Here is a 19,654-nt window from a genome sequence, read left to right as displayed (position 1 = left end):
GACAACACTTTTGGAATTATGAATGTATTCCAACACATATTAAAAAATAACTGCATGTATTGCACTTTGGTATTGATACAAATCTTTCAGAGTCGCAGTTTGTGAATTTTCTCCATGAATCTCTTCACCCTTTCTGGATCTACCTGATTGGCCCAGTAGCCTCCCTTCTTGAAATGAGAGCCAATGATCATTGCATTAGCATCCAGGTAGTCTTCAACATTATTGAAGGTTACTCCTGAACCAATCAGAGTTGGGATCTTTACAGACTGGGCAACATCTGTGAATGACACACAAGAAAAAGGAAGCATACATAAACCACAAAATGTAAATCTGATCCTACAGTTGCGATCCTAGTTAGTGATGGTGTCCACCCTTTGTTTCCAGAGATGAAGCTTAAGAGAGAGGAAGACAGTGAGAGAGAGTCCCGGGCTCTGGCAGACACACTGAGCCATCTGACGAACCACAGACCCTCGCCCACTGGACCCAGCCCAAGCCCCCATACCAACAGTTGAAGCCCACTGGAACTGTACTGGGACCCTGCAGGCAGACCTCCAAACTAGGCAGCAGGGTCGGGTGACATTCAGTCTGGCCTGGTTTGTGTGAGTGTGTATGTGAGTGTGTGTGTTTAGATGGCTGTGTTGACAGCCTTATGTGAGTGTGTCCCAGCCATCTGGAAACTGAACTTAAAAATAGCAGCCGGTGTTGGTGTCTGTTTTAGCCAGGCAGGGCTGGGGCAGGCAGGCAGGCATGGACATGATGTGTGCCCAGGCCCAGCCAGGCCTCTCCAGGTCTGGGAGAGAGACGGTCCCTCTCCCCAGACGAAGCTGCTCTTTATGCGGCCGGCAGCCAGCCTCGCAAGCTCCATGGGCATAAGGATAGCTAAACCACCAGTTCAAATGAACTTACAGACTGATCATGTGTGGCAGAAGGTAGCACTGTGCAGTGCCACTGGTGTATGAAAAGCAACTATATAATTGTTTGGAGGCAGAGGTGTACTAGTGTGTATACACACATATATGGCCTATACCCACCTCAGAGAAAGGGGATTAACAGTATACCCAACTCTGAGAAGAGTACTTACCGTAAACCCATGTAAAATATCTAGACACATTTATCTAATTAGAGCTAGTTGGGGTTAAAAGTCATAGTGACCCCCTTACCAATACACTACTGCCTAAGGGTGCCTGTCTGTGACAGTGCATGTTGTTGTGTGTGAGAGAGACAGACAGACAGTGTTTGCATGTCTTATTGATGTGGTTATGTGTATGTCTATGTCAAGGCATACAGCACACCCGGCTTTATGACATGGCAGAGTGTTAAGCTTCAAACGTATGCTTGTGTTCAGTGTCTGCTGCCCTCAGCTCTGAATGTAGATCTTGTAAACTGATATAGCTGTCCTCCTCCAACTATGACAACCATCCACACTGTGAACTCGCTAACAGGACAAGAGTCTGTCAGACTCCTGTCAGAGAGAAGAAATTACCTCAGGTGGTCAGTGAGGCACACAGCATCACTATAAATACTTTTTTTACAGACAGAGATCCTCAATAGGTGGGTCTTCAAAGGAAAATCTTAGTCCAAAAAACATTATGTTATCCCGACTCTGGCACATTTCAAATGTTGGTGATGAGAGGAGCCCATATACCTTTAAGTTCAGCTGGGTCTGCCTGCAGCCCGGTGGCCGTTCCAGTGATGATGAGGCCATCAGAGAGGAAAAACTCTGCAGCTCGGGCCGTCTCTACTACACTCACATCTGATGTCAGGGCATGGGAGCTGGACACACGCACACACACACACAAACTCAGCATAGAGTTATGTGGAATGTATAGTTACCTTTTTTTAAACAGAGGATCTTAAACCCTGAATGTTTGTGAGTGTCAGCTCACCTGTGTTTCTTTTTAATATCGGTGTAGATCTGCACACGCTCAGCCCCTATCTGCTTGCGGTATCGTAACAGGTCACCAGCACAGGCATTAAGAATTCCCTCATCAGCCACATGGGAGAACACAAACCCTTCAGCCCGTATGAAATCCAACCCTGGAGGACATATGTGTACTGCATCATGATACACTGATTTAAAAATACATTTAAATGCATGGGGAGAAGGTGATGTTTGTGCCTGGTGTTTTATACCTGAGGCCAGAGCTACAGCCAGAGCAGGCTGATTGGCTGCAGACAGGATCTGAATGCCCATGGGTAGGGAGGGATAGGAGGCTCTCACTGCATCACACACAGCCGTCATGGAGGCACACACCTCTGGCCCCACAGAGAAGGAGTATGGGATGTCGTGCATGTTCTCAATGATAAGCCCGTCCTGTTAGGTATAGATATAGATCAAAACCAATACACCCACTATATAATAATATTAACAGAAGGTTATGGTTTGTGAAAGGCCTCAAACAAAATTTAATTTCTTACCACAACCCTAAATCTATTGATGCTCATACAAGGTGTTTGTGTGATGTTTCATGTACTGTAGAACAACACAGTGCTGTTACACTAGAAACATTGTTTTTGCATCGGTATATTAAGGGTTTTGGTGCTAGTATATAGAAGGTATACTTACAATCCCTGCGTTGTGATAAATCTCTGCTTCTCTGCATGCCTCGGCAACAAGCTGGGGGATGGCCATGCTGCTCAAAGGTGTTCCTATGACACATAATATGAACAGGATTGCTAAAAACAACCTCAGATAACATTTGTTTTTCCACATAGCTACCTGGCAAGGCTTGGACATGGACCATTCCAATGACCACAGATTTCAGACGACCAAACAACTCCACAAATTTCATTTTTCTTCTTCTTTAGTTTAGCTAGATCGTCTGTTGAGGTTGTGGCTAGATCTTGTCTCAAGCAAACTAACGTTTTTACCAACAGCACCACGTGACTGGTCAAAGTTTAAGCTTCTATTTACAGATAGTGTCCAAGCGTTTCTCCTTCTCTCCATTGGGGAATGCTTTGGAGTAGCCCTCAAGCCCACAATCATAAACATTTGATCATAATACCTTTGCAATTTTGTCGTAGGCCTATCGGTTGACAAGCAGACAACCAAATCCTTAAAGATTTTAAACAACCTCGTCCTCCTACTTCCTTTACAGAAACACAGAACAATTAGATGATTCCACTGAATCACACAGTTTGGATAGTCTTTAAACCTCCGGCATCATTCGAAAAAGGGATAGAACCAGCTAGCTGACCAAGTACATGGTACTTAAATGCACACAGTTCATGTCCGGCAAAAGCGCGCCCCGAGCCCACTTGTTTGTATTATCTCAATAGTTGAGTTTTGAGGATGACAGTCTCCTATGTCTAGTATGTTTTCGTAATCTTCATTTAATAGCAGGAGTCGAGGGAGTTTTACAGGACTACAGCCCCTTGTTTACATCTGTCATCGTAGCCACGCGGTACTTCGAAGACTTCCGCTTAGAAACCCCGCCTCACTAGCTGTCAGTGAATGAACCACGCCTCCCTTTTGCCGGCAAACTGGAAACATTTGTTGGGACCAACTGAGCCTTTCTGCATGTTTTCAGATTACTCGAGCTAAATTATCTATTTATTGTGCACATTTTAAACTAAAAGAGGTGGGGTTTGTGTTGAGTGAGATACCGTTTGCGACACATAACGGGAGCTGTAGAACACAAGTAGTTTTTTGAGTTAAGTTTTAAATCGCCCGCTCTGACGTCTCAGTCTGTGACTGCATAAAGTCATCTGTTCTCTCAAAGAAGGCGCAAAATACTCGCGCCAGCTCAGATTGAGCTGACAAGCTTTACTGCAAGAGATCTGCTAGCCGCTAAAGACCACTAAACGACTCGAAAAGAAATCATATTACTTTCATCCATATAATTTTTGTACACGTTAAATTATAAAAGAAGATCCATAACATTCTGAGTGGAGTGGAGTCTTTTGGGTGAGTTGGAGAGAATGGAACTGAATGGGTTATCAAGTTATATTGCAAGCATGTTGCTACTATTTTTACAACTTTCCTTCGGTCATTTTTTACTGTTTGTCGAATTAAATTGATTGCAGTTTTCATATATGCAGTTTGTTGGATGCTTGATAGTCTGAAATGGAAATGAAAAGTAACAAATGGTTCGGCCATGTTCTCACCAGCCAGTTCTCCTACTGAAGTAGGCAATGGTAGTTAAGACATTTCATTTGTATATCAGAATCGCAATTTTACCCCTTTGACTGCAAAGGATGTTTGATTTCATCCTTGATACGTGCATGATCTTAAACAAGGTATTTGCACATTTCTCATGGTTTGTCGACCTTTAACATTGTGTTCCACTTCCCCGCGCCCAGAGCAGAGGCTGGCTTTGTCAGACAAGAGACAACTTGTGTGGGGGTTGGGAGTGTGTGTTATAAACAAATTAAGTGAAAAATACGCACATAAAAACATATATCTCTTGTCTACAGACTTAATCCCAGTGACACACTTGGGGATATAATGCCAGGAAAGAGGTACGTTTCATGTGGGCACGATATGGATCTAATTTGAGCTATCAATGGAGGGGTGGAAAAAGTTAGTTAGCTACTGTAGCTAGCTACTCGCTTAGGTTGGTTTACTGACTGCTAACTAGCATTAGCGTTAGCCATCTAGCTACCTAACTAATTATATTGTTGACTAAGAACTCTTTTATCACAAGAATGTCGGACAGAATGTAAAGTTGGTCACGTGTTATTGCTGTACTTTTGCAGACAAGGAACGGAATCCCGGTTAATCGCAGAGGTGCCTAAAGAAAATGAAGTACGTTCGAGGAAGAGAAAGGCAGATGTTGCTGTTGTAAGTTAATGCCCGCTTATAGGCCAATAGCCTCTGTAATTGGTTGATATGCAAGAGAGAGGCCCGTCTTGTTGATGTCAATTACATTAACCTCCCTCTTTTTGTTCAATTCAAAGTATCTGCAAGACCCCGACGAGGAGGTTGCTGAGATGTCTATGAAGAAACATCGTGACTCTGAGGTAACTTAACCAGGACTGTTAACTAGACTGATTATGGTCATTTTGAGTAAGCCACCAAACCGTTCAGTCATGTCAAGTAGTTGTCAGTAATACCTAACAGTCAGTGTTATTCACGTCCACCTCCTCCTTGTGTAAACCATGATGGTGGCATTGTGTGCATTGTTGCATTCCACTGGTAGAGCATCAACATTTTCAGACCACAAAGCAGTTTTTTCAGTTTCTTATCCCACTCATGCAGGTATATTGGAGTTCCGAGGCGTGTCATACAAGTCCCCACAGGTGTATACCCACACCCGACATGGAAGTGGATCGACGGGTCTCCCTGTGCAAAGCAGGCCTGGCCCAGTACACATTCAGCAACATCTTTGTCACCCCCGTCCGGTCCTCCCCACTCCCAGTCCTGTGGTGCGTAACTGCTAATTCACTCCTAAAGAAAGTGAAGTTGTCGTAGTCACTTTCCTTACTTAACCCCCTCATCTCAGTGACTGCATTCAGTTTGGGCAATCTTGTGTATAAGTGAATGTCCTGTCCTGTCTTCTCTCTCCACCCAGTTGGGCGAGTAAGGATGTGGTGTGGAACAACATGCTGGAAAAAGACCGGAGCTACATGAGAGACATGCACGTCATGGACAAACATCCCCACCTTCAGCCCAAGATGAGGGCTATTCTCCTTGACTGGCTTATGGAGGCAAGTACCCAGACATAGACATACTCACACTGGATGTGTTCATCTCTCTGTCTCTCTCACGCACACACTGTCAAACATGGCATTGTCCACCACATTGACTACAACGTCTTTAAAAAAAACGTTTGGTATAGGCTAATTGAGGCATTCCCTACAGTCTTAGTTGACTGCAGTTTTGCTGTAGGTCAGCTTGTTTGCATCCCCACAAATTGGCTTAATTCAATGGTGAAAAATATCAGCTGATGGGCATCAGCCCGACCTAAAAAAAGCACAAGTGATTATTAACTTGTGCAAAAGTGATTATTACTTATTTACTTGCTAGTTTCCAAATGTGTTCCCAGCCTGCCATAACCAACCCCCCCTCAACCTTTCCCCAAAACTTGGCCTGTCAAGGAGGTCTTCTGTCAAGCTAATTGTGTTCCCTGCTTGTGGCTTCTGATGTTGACGGTGTCCCTCTCCCCTCTGTTCCAGGTTTGCGAGGTGTACAAGCTCCACAGGGAGACCTACCACCTGGCCCAGGACTACTTTGACCGCTTCATGGCCACACAGACCAACGTGTTCAAGTCCACCCTCCAGCTCATAGGCATCACCTGTCTGTTCATCGCTGCCAAAGTGGAGGTAGGTCGGACCCCCCCCCCCACGACATGACTGACAGTTTATCTGATGTTTTTTCCATACAAGTTACATGTCGGTTTCCTCCCCCTCAGGAAATGTATCCTCCAAAGATCCACCAGTTTGCCTATGTGACAGACGAGGCGTGTGCGGAGGATGATATTCTGAGCATGGAGCTCATCGTCATGAAGGTATTGATGCTGGGTCTCCTCATCAGAGCTGTTGTCCTGGTAACCCTAACCCTGTGAGACCCTCACTGGGTGTGGCTCCAGGGTCGTCTCTGGTCAATTTGCATGATGCAAGCCACATTCGATTCACCAGCCTCAATCACTTCTTTAGGTGGATGGGTGACCAAACTTGGCCCGTGACTCGGTGCATTCACACCACGTCGGTGGCAGAGCAGATGGTGGCCTCCTGTTGATCGTGTGTTGTTTTCCCTCTCAGGAGCTGAACTGGGGTCTGAGCCCACAGACTCCCATCTCCTGGCTGAATGTCTACATGCAGGTGGCATACCTGAAGAAGCAGGATGAGCTGCTGCTACCCCAGTACCCTCAGGCCATGTTCACACAGATCGCAGAGGTACACACACACACGCCATGGTATCCCACCCTTACACACACGCTTCACCAGGGGCATGTTCCGTAGAGGCAAGCCCTAGCGTGTTATTGCTGCTCTACATGTAGCTTTACATCTCCAATGTCATATCTGACGTAGCGGGTCCTGGTATTCAGTAACCTTTTCACAATACTTTGAGACAATTACATCCTACTCTTTTTCCCCAGGGACAAAAGACGGGGCAGCGAGTTGTGAGGGTCTCAGGTATCTGCTTTGTCAGTGTAGCCTCTAGTCAGAGCTCTTGGATGACAAACAAGTGGCAAAAAGAAGCATTTAGCAGTTCTACATCACTGGGGCACTTCTCCCTAGATTATTCTATTTAATATTGTGTGCGTTAACGTGAAACTCATGCGTGCCGACTTCTGTCCCCCTCTCTCCAGCTGCTGGACCTATGTATGCTGGATGTGAGGTGTCTGGAGTTTTCTAACGGAGTCCTGGCGGCCTCGGCCCTCTTCCATTTCTCTTCTTTGGAGCTCGTGGAGAACGTCTCGGGTAGGTCTCCACCGCACACCTAGAAGTGTCCTCCAGCCCAAGTCATACACAGATTACCTTCCACCCACAGCTGCAGCCTTACACCTCCTGAAATGGATGGATGTTATAGATGTTCTGAAAACGTATCTATAAACCTCACTTGGCGAAACTTCATAGGGATTTAGAGTCGAGACCACAACCTGTAACTCGCCTGTCTCTGTGTCCAGGTCTGAAGCGCTCCGAGGTGGAGGGGTGTGTGAGGTGGATGGTGCCCTTCGCCATGGCTCTGAGGCAGGGGGGCAGCGCCACCATGAAGACCTTCCAAGGGATCCTTGCTGACGACATGCACAACATCCAGACACACGTAGACTACATGCAGTGGCTGGTCAGTTCCTCTTCCTGTCTTGGGGCCTGCCAGTGCTGTCCAAATGACGTTCCTGTGTAGGATTTGACAGTGCAGGCGTTCTTCCTCTGTGGTTTTTGCCTCGTGTACTGATTCTTCCTGTGGTTGTGTCTGCAGGACAAGGCTTACTCTTACCAGGAAGTGGACGTGCAGTGCAATGGGAGTGTCCCAGTGCCCTCCGGGGTTCTGACCCCGCCCCTCAGCAGTGAGAAGATGGAGGACTGCCTCCGCGTGGACGCCTCCGTTCCTCCCAAGATCAGAGCCATGATGAGCTTCCCAGCCCCTCACCCCATCTCCCAGGAGGGGAAACTGAACTGACCTGAGATCAGCCAGTATTCAGGGTGGCCGGAGAGGCCTCAACCTGTTCTGGTTGGACGGACACAGGAAGAGGAGTGTGCTAAATTGGACCAACCAATAGGAAGGTGGTGGTGGGGGGGGGGGGTTCTGAAGCATTATCTCCCTGCCCACATGTGCTTGCATTAATTATCGTGTCCATGGCTTTGACCATGACCTAATGCTTTGGGGAATTAAGGAAATGAATGAATGAATGAATAAGTGAGGTCCCGTCTGAGTGAGTATGAATGAATGAATGAATGTTTTTATGCTGAAGTGTGCTATAAAGGAGGGACCACCTACCCCAAAAATCCTAGAGCCGCCATTGGCTCGGAGTGCTGCTAATCAAGGTGGGCGTGGATTAACAGAGGAAACTTTGACGTGTGTGTGTTTGTGGATCTGTCTCGCCATTTTATAAACTAGACCACTGCCAAAATTAGGTTTTGGGACCAGTACCCTAGCTATCGTGATGGACAAGGTGGGGGACAGGCAGCTTTAGAAGCTACAGTATGAAATATATTTAAGATTTTAATGCAATTATTTTTTCCCCATCCTGAGGTTAAAATGTTTTGGTTTTTTTCCTCCCTCCAAAATGTCAGATTTTTATTTTAGTGTGTTTATGCAATGAGATGCTGCTATTTCATATGATATTTTTCAATAAAGCCGCCACTGTCTCGGGACAGTTTTTATGTTGTACCTCCTGCTTTAATTGTGTGTTCTTCCAAATGAATGTAGACCAATTCTATTCTCAGCCCAGGAAGCTTGATCTCTGCTGGTGAGCTATTGCCAGACATGCCTTGGGTAGTAAGGGGTCAGTAGAACTGACAGTGATCTGGTCTGGTCGAAATCAAAATGGAGCCAACATGTCTCCCTCCTATCCCCCTTCAGCTCTGAGCTCAACTTCACACTGGAATATACAGCACAAGAAGATGTTCAGCCTACAAATGTCCATGAGCCATTAAGGAACAATTTACATATGAATCAAGTTAGCCTGGAATTCATGACTCAAGTTTTCTCCAGTTTAGAATGCAACATGTCCGGCAGGTATGTGAAAGTCCCTGTACCCACCCCTAGATGTCAGTATGGTGCTTCCTCTGTCCCAGATAAGGCTGAAGATACCGGTTAGCCTCTCCATTCAGTCTCCTCCACAGCACAAAGTTGTTGACGTCTGTTGTTTATGGTTGCTGCTAACCAGGCTATTCCCCTCAGACATGCTAGCTCATGTAAACAAGTTGGTACAGTGTGTATGTATGCTTTGATGTCACTGACTTAGTTTTCTCGTTTTAGTCTTCAATATTTCATCAACTTTATTCATAATGGTGGTGGAAAGCAATGGGAGATCTAAAATCAAATGTGTGTGTGTGTGGGTCCATGGCGCCTTGGCTGCTTGACAGCTAGTCATGCTTTATGGTTCTCTCAGCATGACCCCCAATGGATAATTCAGCCTAGCACCATGCGTTAAAGTAGTCTGGTTGTCTGTTATGCTGTAGCTGTTGCATCATTGAGATAGGTCAGACAACAGAGAACGGGAGTGGGACTGGAACAGGATGGTCCTGAGGGACAGTGTAGACATGTCATGTTTGTCAGGCTAACAACCATAGGCTAACAACAGCCAAGGGACTTCTTCTTCACAGAGCCTCTTCTCGTACCTGTGACCCTCTTGTGGCCATTTGGGTGAACTGGAAGGTCAGTATCGTCTATGTCAGTTTCCTCTGTCCCAATTAATTTACTGTAGAAAGTTTATACAAACAATGATTGTTTTAATCGGTGTCCTATTATCGTATAACCACATTAGTAGACTAATGTCACTCATAATTTGTTGAATAGTTTGTTGGACATGCCATAACAACCAACCCTTAACAAAAGAAAAACAGGACACACGACTGAACTTCAACTTAAGGTAGAAGAGCCAAAGACTGGAAATACTTTTTAAATATCTATATTTTACTGGTTCTATGTAGCCCAGAACCATGCCCATACAAGACCTTTTACGTGAATACCACAATGCGGATTTGATTAAATGGCAGTCTAAATCTGTAAGCAGACTGTACTATGTATAATGAAACATGTGGGGATTAGTCTTATTTAAAGAGGCGAAAAACACAATGGCACTCTGTTCCTTTAAGTCTTTATGTGTTTTCTCTTCTTTCAGAGGCCGTGTGTGTCGAACACGAGGGCTGGCTTCCTGTCGATTTCGTTCCACATATCCCCGGTTCCTTTTCCATTGTAATTCCTTTAATTAAAGTGATTTTATTCACCGGCACACAGCTGGCATCGGCTATTTTCCATTAGGCATCTGAGTGGCCGCCCCGCCAGTGGGAGGACCCGAGCTAGGGACGCTTCCTGGGGAGCACACAATACTATTTTCATCTCCCAGCTGAGTTTGTTGTGTGTTTTGAATTTATTAATCATTGATTTTAATGCGCGCCTCTTGACAGTGGCAGCTCCCTGCGCATTAATTAATTCCAGCGTCTCTGCTTTACAAAATGGCATTTAGAAACAATGAGAGGTCGGCCTGCATTTCCTCTGACCTATAAAGGAAGGCTTGAATGCAAAATGTCAAAATTTGCTTTTATTTGTTCTTCAGTAAGGGGCAGATTTATTGACGCTATTGCGTTTGATGGGGGAGATAGAAATATGGTTATTTTAGGTCCATTGAAATTTTAAGTGTAAATACAGTTCTCTCATCTTTAATATTCAAACAAGCCTTTTGGTAGGTCACGAAATACAATAAGTGTCTCTTTTGTTCACCGTGTTTCCTGCACCTGCTTTGCATATGGTGTCTGTCAGTAGCTGAAAGCAACATACTCTCAAAGGAAATGTGGGTCTTAAGTTGGGAATAAAGAGACAGTACCACCAACAATAGGTAGTGTCTGTTTATCCTTTCAAGTTTTCAACAACTATGCTCAAAGATGCCTTCGATGTATTTCAGGATGAGAAAATAACCAAAGATTAAATCTCACACGAGGCATATTGTATAAAATGTGAAAAGTGTCTGGATTTGAATGAATTTATTTGGGGGTATAGGCCTGTATTTTATTTATTAAAGAGAACTAAACTATTCATCCATTTAAATGAGTGACTGGCCTGTGTGTTTGCGAAGATAAAAGCATCTTATAATCCTTATTGACACATGGGGGAGTGTGGAGACAGCTCTTCCTAAGTCCCAGGCCTGCCCTGCCCCATGGTAGGCCCTGATCCCCATTCAGGGAGCCCTCCTTAATGCTAAAGATTTCCTGACAGATTGCTTTCAACAGATTGATTAGCACATGTTGTTTTGCAAGTGAACTTCCCGTGTGTGTTTGTGTGTGTGTGTATGTTAATGTTTTGAATTTGTGCGTGTGTGTGCGTGTGTATGTGTGAACACAAGCCCCAGAGAGAGTAGGATACATGAAGAGCTTATCACACGCCTCAAAAAGCATTCTGAAAATTAAAAGAAGGCACACAGCCACATCAGTAACCTGATGGCATTGCCCCCCCTCCCCCCATGGGGCTTTAGCACAACAAACTAACTGTGCTGACAACTGCAGAAGATAATACATAGACTCAGGACTCACCTGTGCTAAAGACATACAGCTAAACTGGTAGCGCTCACATCACACACACACACACACACCTTTCTATTCAAACCTCAGACAGACGCTTCACTGCGCATCAAGTCCCTCTCACCGTAAATCAAGGTGCCAAAGGCGGTTAAATCATCCAAACTCTGGCAAGGACAAGTGTTACTTTGTTTACTTTTGTGAGAAGCTGGAAACTGCTAGGTAGGACTGGACTGGTTGGTTTATCCAATTGACAATGTTGTGTTTATACAGTTCTATACAACAGAGTTATGAAAATATATGAAATAAATGAATCACATTTTAATATTGTTGAATCAGATCTGACACTCTCCCCTAATGTTACTGTATTGTTATCCAGAACCCAACCTCTGGAATTTACAAGTAGGCCTACAGCACAATGACAGCCTTTCTATGTTCCATACTGACTCAGCTTATTAGTATTCAACAGTGTGAAAACAAAATATATTCCTAAAACATGATACCTTCCACCCTGTCTTTGTGTAAAGTAATAGTAATCGTTCATATGCAAATGGCCTGTATTACATGTTCAATAGGACCCTTGTGAAGAGAACGATTGGTGCTTTGAAGATGGTTCCCACTGTTACCCAACCTGTGAAGCCTTAAAGCTTCCTGGCCTCTTCCCCTCCTCCCCGACTGGCCCCTGGCAGAGGGGATGAGAGAGGGAGGAGAGAGAGGGGGATCCATCGATCAGCGGCGATCGTTCAGCTGACGCCCTGCCTCCTGCCTCGCATTGTTTTTATCTCGTCTCTCAACCCTGTTGCCATGGCATCCTCCTCACACTGGATATGGCACTTCAACCCTTTTGCTTAATGATCTCTTGGATGATAGCCTACTTGTCAGGCATTCATGCTCTATTCAGACAGAGAGAGCGCGAGAAAGATAGAGGGAGGGGGAGAGAGAGGTAGAGGGACAGAGAGAGAAAGAGGAAGAGAAATGGAGAAAGAGAGAGAGGGAGTAAAATAGTGAGATTGTTGTATTCAAGAGAGCCTTGTGTCTGTAACCTTAACTAGTGCTCCACAGGAGTCCATGCTCACTTCTGAAATCAAAGTACGCTTTTTTTTTCATTTAATGTTTTAAGTAATGTGTTTTTCATTTTCTTCCAGACATTTCTCAGAGATGGACATACTTAACGAGAGAGAAACCAATTTACATTCATTGAGTGTCTTTTTTGTTTTTGGGCATTACTTTAAACCATCCCACTTCTGGCACTATAGAGCTTGGTGAGGGATTACTGCTCATATAAATAGCTGCCATTGATTTGACTAAAAAGAGAATACTCTATGTCATTATGAAGGCAGAAAATCCTAATTTAGAAATCTGAACAAAAAAAGATGAGCGTTCAATTCAATTCCATAATCCTCCATTTTGCATGAAATCAGGGGTGTCGTGTTACAATACACACCGTTTTAGTCAATTCCGTGATGGAGACAAAGGTAGTGCCTGCAGACATGGTAATATAGCACAGAGTAAGGAAATGTGCTCCAGAATGTGTCATTTCATTATTTCATATCTGGCAACTCTGCGCCTTATGCACTGAGCCTTGTGTGTTATGCTTTTCAGCTGTTTCATAAGACAGTTGCAATGATAGCCATGGTAAAGGCCCCATACTGAGGTCTCATATAAGGGGCGCCCGATGTAGCAGATCCTTCATGCACTCATACTGCCCTTTGTAACACTTTAGATAAGCATCTTTACATTACTGCATTTCTCAAAAGGAGATATAACATATGAGGATGGTTAGCATAAGTTACACTTTCGGTTATGGTTAAGGTTCAGATTTGAGTTATAGAGGATAGGATTATGTAAAATGAGGTAAGGGTTAGGGTGAGGTTCTGGAATAAGTAGCATTGCACTTGACATCTTTTTTACCTAGCATGTGTGCAAAACAATTTAAAAATACTCATATTTGCGCAACATCTATTTAAAAATGCATTGATAGGATTGGTTTTGATTTCTCAACAGCACGGGTGTTCTCAACTAATGACACTTCAGCAATATACTCTTAAACCTTAAGCAAACAGTGAACAAAATACCCCTTGTGACATTTTCTTAAATTGGAGTCAACATTGGGTTGTCATAGCAGTCTGTCTAATAAGCAGCTAAACTGGTTTCGTGTAGGCATTTCTGGGTCATGTGCCTATTCGAAACCTTTAAACGTCTGGGATCTATATGCTTAGAATCATTCCATATATAGCAGACTGTTTCTTTAATTAGTCTAATGTGTCCCCTCCCCCCTCCCATGGATGAAATGGTCGTGTCTAATCACATGTGACTTTGGCTAGATGATGCGTGACACCGTGGCATCACATTCTGCTGTTATTTAAATATGGAAGCGGGCGACAGAGGCTCGAGACATTAGCAAGCTGTATTGATTGAGAATCCGGTTAGAGCTGTCTGCCAGCTACACTGCACTGTTCGATCACATCTGACCTATTATTCATGTGCTGAAAGAAAGAGAGAAAGAATGAGAGAGAGAGTGGGGGGTGGAGGAGGGAGAGCAATGGAAAGATACAGAGGGTGGGAGAGAGAGAGAGAGAGAGAGAGAGAGAGAGAGAGAGAGAGAGAGAGAGAGAGAGAGAGATGAAAGAGAGAAAGAGAGAGAGAGAGAGACAGAGAGAGAGAGAGAGAGAGAGAGAGAGAGAGAGAGAGAGAGAGAGACAGAATGAGTTTGATCATAATTGGGGATGGAGAAAGTTGCTGTGTTTTGTCTTGTTAGGATTCCTCTGGCATTGTCAGATCCTTCATCAGCTCAGTCTGCCAAATGTCACCATCTTGAAACAGCCCAGCTGAAAGCAGTGGAAGCAGTTTTCACAACCTGTGAAACCCATATATTTTAGAAGATAGAGGGGCTGTTTTCATACATTCACATTTATTTGATATTCTGAAACAAAACATTCTAGAAGAGTATAACATTCTAGAATTTTCCCCACTGTGTTGTTAGTAAGCTGTGTCTTACTTGCCATGACTGATGCCCCAGATAGACGAATCTTTGTATCCCCCCCTCATCTAAACCTCATCTACCTTCACCCACTCTCTTCCACCTTCCCTGCAGAACAAGGTGAAAAACGAACAATTTTTTTGTATTCTCTTTATCTGGTTTTATCTCTCCTCATACCGTGGTCTTAAGAACCCTCTTCATCTCTTTTCACCCCCCTAATGCATTAGGGTGATGTGAAGACTTCCTACATTCCATAAATAAGGTATTGAGAGGTACAATTGAATTAAACTAAAAGAGCTCTGGAAGAATGGGAAGTACTCACTTCTCTTCGCTCTCTCGTTTTCAGACGGTGGAGTTTGCTGTAAATCGAGACTGAAATGGTGCGTCCCCCCCACTCTCTCCCTTTCTCCCCTCTCTCTCAACGCCCCCTCAGACAGATAGGGCTCTTATTAACAGGGCTCATCACAAATTGTGTTGAAATGGGACAGAATGCGGTAAATGAGATATCCATCGTTTCTCAGATAGCATTTCCCCTCATCAGTAGGCTGGATGATTTCCTCCCTGACTGTTGATGGTTTATGACGCCGGCCAATTACCTGACCTTGGCTCCCAGTCTGCTCACACAGGACCACCGGCTCCAGCTGCACCAGAGAAGAATCCATCCAACCGTCCACCCATCCATCCATCTATTCATCCATCAACTACAACATACTAGTTCCTTTTCCATCCACACTTATGCTAATGTGTGTTTCTGTTTCTGATCTCTTAAGCAGTAACTGCTCTGGAACCCCCTACCTGTGAAATGTAGGCTAGAAGTTTCCAGAAACTTGCATCAGTGTTGGTGGCTGACATCTCTCCTTTAGTGTGGTGCTGGTGGGATTCCTTCCTCTCCTGTGGCAACTGTCGCAGGATATTTTGATACGTTGAGAAAAAAAAGAAGATGCCTTGAATATACATACTATTAATAATTAACTTCATGCTTTATTTCCCTTTGAAAGTTATTATGCAAAATTAATATTTAATACGGGTACAAGCCTGACATGACAACTGTGCTTAGACAAAGGATAGTCTTGGCACTAAGTTTGACAAGTCTGTGTTGGCTTGCTCTCAAATCATCACCCCCTTCATCTTTAACATTCACCAGACATCAGAGAAGAATATCTATTTTTGTTCATTTTCTGTTGTTCTCTGTTTTTCCCACAAACCTGTGTCGAATGTTCTTATGTTTTATGAATGAGGTTTTATAGAATGATTACACTGATGGTTGGCGGCAGACAGTGGCTTGTTTATATCTTTGTCCTCTCCTCTATTTTCTTGATCACCTTAACTACCCTGAATCAAACATCTACCAGGTAGTTCACAAACATACCAGTACTTATGTATAATAATAAGACATGTAGCGACATGAGCAGTTGGGCCTTTCTGCCTTCAATGTGTCTTCATTCAGTAACAACTCTCTCCCCCCAACTCTCTCATTTTCCCTCTCTTTCTGATTAAGAAATCACATTTCTTCCTACAACCAAAAGTGAACACTATGTAAAGATAAAAAAGATATTCAGTGGAATGAATAGGCGGACCACGGAGCTCCATCCTGTGGGCAGTCGTGTTTAGCCACAGTCCAGGACACCGAGCGTTATACTGAAAATAATGAAAGGGAAAAAAATTTTTTGGGGAGTGAACCTATGCATTTGTCTTCAGTCAGGCTGAAGATGTGGCATAATGTGCAACTTTTTCGAGGCTTGTCAGATGCTTAAGAGACACACTGGATAAACATGGGCACAGACGTGCACACAGAGACGAATTAACCTTTTTCTCTTTTTCTCTTTTTATTTTCTCTCTCTCTCTCTCTCTCTCTCTCTCTCTCTCTCTCTCTCTCTCTCTCTCTCTCTCTCTCTCTCTCTCTCTCTCTCTCTCTCTCTCTCGGCTAACCCTAGCCTCCCCTGTCTATCACTCATTTGCAGGCAATCCCTCTCCTCCCTCTCCTCCATCCCCTTTTCCCACCGTTTCTGTCTCTCTCTCTCCCCCACTGTCTCTTTCTCTGTCTCTCTCTCTCTCCTGACTCTAGACCCCCCTCTTTGTCACTCATTTGAGGGCACTCCCTTTCCTCCCTCCCCTTCTACTACTCTCTCTCACTCTCTCTCTCTGTCCTTTTTCTGTCTTTCTCTTGTCTCACGGTGTGCCGCAGAGAGACACAATTATCCACTTCATTTGAGTCGTGGTGGTAATGGTTGGACCGGCCCTCTCGGGGAAATAGGTAGCAGTAATTGTAAATGGAGTAATGAGTGTGGAATCGCCAGCGTGTCGGCCGGGGACATTATACCCGACCCCCCTGTGACCCTCACCCCGACAACAAGTGAGAACCCCCTCCTCACCCCCGACACCCCCCCCCCCTCCTCCCGCCTGCAGGGTTCATGAGCCACAGTGGAAATATTTAGACTCACACACAATTAATCCCAAGTGGTTTCGAATCTTCTCTCGCCTCTGTTCGCTACTTTTTCTCCATTACTCGTCCCACTAATCTCCTGTCCTCTCGCCCTGCCTCTGTGTTTGCCGGATGGCCCTGTGGAATAGACAGGACTAGTGGAGAGAGTTTGGCCCTGAAACATCTTCCTTCTCTTTCTCCTTGCCTTTTTCCGAAGTTCTCTTTAACTTTCTTAACTCTCTCAACCTCCTTCAGTTACCATCCCCCTGCTGTATGGCATATTTCTCCCTTCCTCCAGTATGTAGTGTGCACACACTTCAGTGTCTCCCTTACAAATTCTCTGTCTGTATTCTTATCTTCCATCACCCACTCTTCCTCCCCCCCCCCTCGCGCTCCTCTTCCTCCTCCCTCAGCAGCTGTCTGTACGTTGCTCAGAAGGGGCGGTGGACTAGATATCCCTCTCCTCCAGCGGTGACACCTCAGCACCTGCGCTGAGACAGGTGAGCGAGCTCGGTGACGCGCCCCAATTATCTGAAGTGACACCATGTCAGTGAATTATCTCCGTTAAAAAGTCTGGAGTGCTGAGGAGCAGCAGGAGGCCAGGGGAACCTCAGGCACTATTAATCTGAGAGCCTTGTCAGCATCACACACACACACACATCCGTGCGCGCAGCATGCACTCACACAGACACATACACTCATATAGGAATCTGCACACAAATGTATGCATACACCACATCGTGTGTGTGATGAGCTGCTTATCATGGGTTCCTGCTGTTTCGGAGTGAGGAGAATGGTAGGCTTGCTTTTTAAAATGCTTTGTATTAATTAACCGCCCCCCACTTGTAGTGTCCACTACCACCTTAACCCGTTTTCTAGTTACTGTGTGTTACTAATGTTACTTTGTGTTTCATGTCTTGAATATAAGACAGCCTTTCGAGATCCCTCAGCCTTTAGCAATAACCCACTGTGTGGAGAAGGTGGTACCTATGGTAATATCCAGTCACTACCAGATATCTATGAGGGGAGGAGTGGATGAGTGGATAGGGTTGTGGGTTAGAGCCTAGGAGGCTGAGGATGGGTTAGATGATAAGGTGTACACAAAATGAGGTAGGGGCAATAGGCTAGGAGGTAGGGTATGGACACTGGGAGGTAGAGGAGTGGAGGTAAAGAAAAGGCTAGGAGATAGGTGGTAAATGCTAGGAGCTGGAGCCTAGGAGGTAGGAGGTAGGGTATGCACACTTGAAGGTAGACGGTCGAGGTAGGAGATTGAGGTTAGGAGGTTGGAAGTAGAGGCTAGGATGTAGCAGGTTAGATTAGCGACTGGGAGATAGAGGCTTGGAGGTAAGCAGTGAGTAGATGGGAGTGGGTATGGAGGTCAGGATAGAGGGGGGAGCGTAGAGGCTTGGGGTTGATCTGGGACTAAGGGAGCGGATATTAGAGACTAGCAGCCCGTTTGGCATCTGCTGACCAGCTGAGCCACTTCACATCACCCTCCAGCAAACAGCTCCTCCTTTGTCCTACAACTCCCAGGGGGCATTGCCACTCCAGTCCCTGCAAAGGGGGATGGGATGTTGAAGGAAACCCTGTCTATCATGGTAACTGTCACTTTCTGCATTCAAATTCCTTACCAAACTGTCCCGAGGTGTCCCCGCGTCTTGTAGGCTAAATGTCGAAAGATGCAAGTTCATCTGTTGTCCAGCAGGTGGTGGTGTTGTCCCTGGTTTACCAGGCACCTGTGGGAGAAAGCTGAAATGCCAGCACAGTCCTGAGAGAGAGGGAGAGAGAGAGACAGACAGAGAGAGACAGAGGGAAAAGAAGAGAGGGCACTAAACAACACAACATCAGACATTTGGTGTTAACAGAGTAAAGAGGGCTTATTGTTATTCAAAGTTCCTCCGTCAAGGTCGTTAGGAAGTCGATCGGTGGGATCTCAGTCTTCCCAGTGCCACGAGAACAGACATCCATCTCAATTCCCTCAACATATGTGTTTGAGCTGAGGGGGTATGTCATCATCTAAATAAATCATGGCTGATCACTGTGGTCTCACAACGCGGTGCCCTGTCAGCCTATTCTATTTTACTCTGTTCTATTCTATGTTCATGAATATTGCTCTCAGCATGTACACATTAAATTACCCATCCTTAACAACAGTGGATAGGCTAATCCAAAATTGGTCGAGCGAAAGACCCCCTGAAAGACACTCTAAAACACCCCTTCTTTCCCCTCTCTCCCTGCCCTCTCTCTCCTCCCTCACACCCACATTGATTATAGTTAAAAATATGCCCTTAAAATGCTGCTATTCCACAGGATTTCAACTCGGTCAGGCAGATTATCTAGCTGGGCTCAGTGGAGCAAAAACATTCCATAACCTCAACCTTCTCCCTGACCCCTCCCTGCTTTTAACAACTGCCGACATAGTTGGGCTCTGTTATGTGATCATGCTTGGATGAAATCTGTCAAACAGCTCCCTGAGTTATTAGGCTGTCTGCATCTGACCTTTCCGCAATCAAAGATATATGACTTAAGGGCTCAGATTTGCCATGGCAACGGGTCCAATTTGCCGTCGTGAGAAAAGGTCTAATTGTTGCAGAAATTTAATGATCTAGCGCGACATCAGGGGCTGTGAG

The 19,654-nt window shown here is 45.0% G+C and overlaps 2 protein-coding genes and 1 long non-coding RNA gene across 6 annotated transcripts; 2 read left to right on the top strand and 1 right to left on the bottom strand.

The window, feature by feature from the left end:
- Positions 1 to 8: 8 nt before the first annotated feature.
- Positions 9 to 3,409, bottom strand: LOC146247164 (uncharacterized protein F13E9.13, mitochondrial). 4 transcript variants are annotated; one of them, XM_084681751.1, is made up of 7 exons: positions 3,198 to 3,409; positions 3,006 to 3,090; positions 2,567 to 2,649; positions 2,134 to 2,314; positions 1,887 to 2,037; positions 1,646 to 1,773; positions 9 to 277 (listed from the first exon to the last, which is right to left on the bottom strand). In XM_084681751.1, the coding sequence occupies exons 1-7, from the start codon at positions 3,228 to 3,230 to the stop codon at positions 87 to 89; spliced, it is 852 nt and encodes a 283-aa protein (XP_084537877.1). In that variant the 5' UTR covers positions 3,231 to 3,409; the 3' UTR covers positions 9 to 86. The 4 variants fall into 4 exon arrangements, with proteins under 4 accessions (XP_084537877.1, XP_084537881.1, XP_084537880.1 ...); XM_084681755.1 differs by having other exon boundaries at positions 3,224 to 3,409; XM_084681754.1 differs by having other exon boundaries at positions 3,006 to 3,409.
- A 42-nt stretch (positions 3,410 to 3,451) lies between these two features.
- Positions 3,452 to 8,776, top strand: ccne1 (cyclin E1). Its single transcript, XM_084681750.1, has 12 exons — positions 3,452 to 3,907; positions 4,417 to 4,461; positions 4,699 to 4,783; positions 4,900 to 4,962; positions 5,201 to 5,367; positions 5,514 to 5,649; positions 6,118 to 6,264; positions 6,354 to 6,449; positions 6,703 to 6,837; positions 7,254 to 7,365; positions 7,572 to 7,729; positions 7,865 to 8,776. Exons 2-12 carry the CDS (start codon positions 4,448 to 4,450, stop codon positions 8,063 to 8,065), a joined length of 1,314 nt encoding a protein of 437 aa, XP_084537876.1. The 5' UTR covers positions 3,452 to 3,907; positions 4,417 to 4,447; the 3' UTR covers positions 8,066 to 8,776.
- A 406-nt stretch (positions 8,777 to 9,182) lies between these two features.
- LOC146247162 (uncharacterized) lies at positions 9,183 to 10,943 on the top strand. Its single transcript, XR_014732280.1, has 3 exons — positions 9,183 to 9,766; positions 9,908 to 9,980; positions 10,233 to 10,943. It is a non-coding gene; the product is annotated as an uncharacterized LOC146247162 (long non-coding RNA).
- The last annotated feature ends 8,711 nt before the right edge of the window (positions 10,944 to 19,654 follow it).

The sequence above is a fragment of the Hypomesus nipponensis genome, chromosome 19 (assembly GCF_054491055.1).
Source record: "Hypomesus nipponensis isolate SF chromosome 19, ASM5449105v1, whole genome shotgun sequence".
In the NCBI taxonomy this organism is placed as follows: Eukaryota; Metazoa; Chordata; class Actinopteri; order Osmeriformes; family Osmeridae; genus Hypomesus; species Hypomesus nipponensis.
The sequence above is the reverse complement of the archived record's forward strand: the minus strand, read 5'-3'. Positions and strand labels throughout refer to the sequence as shown.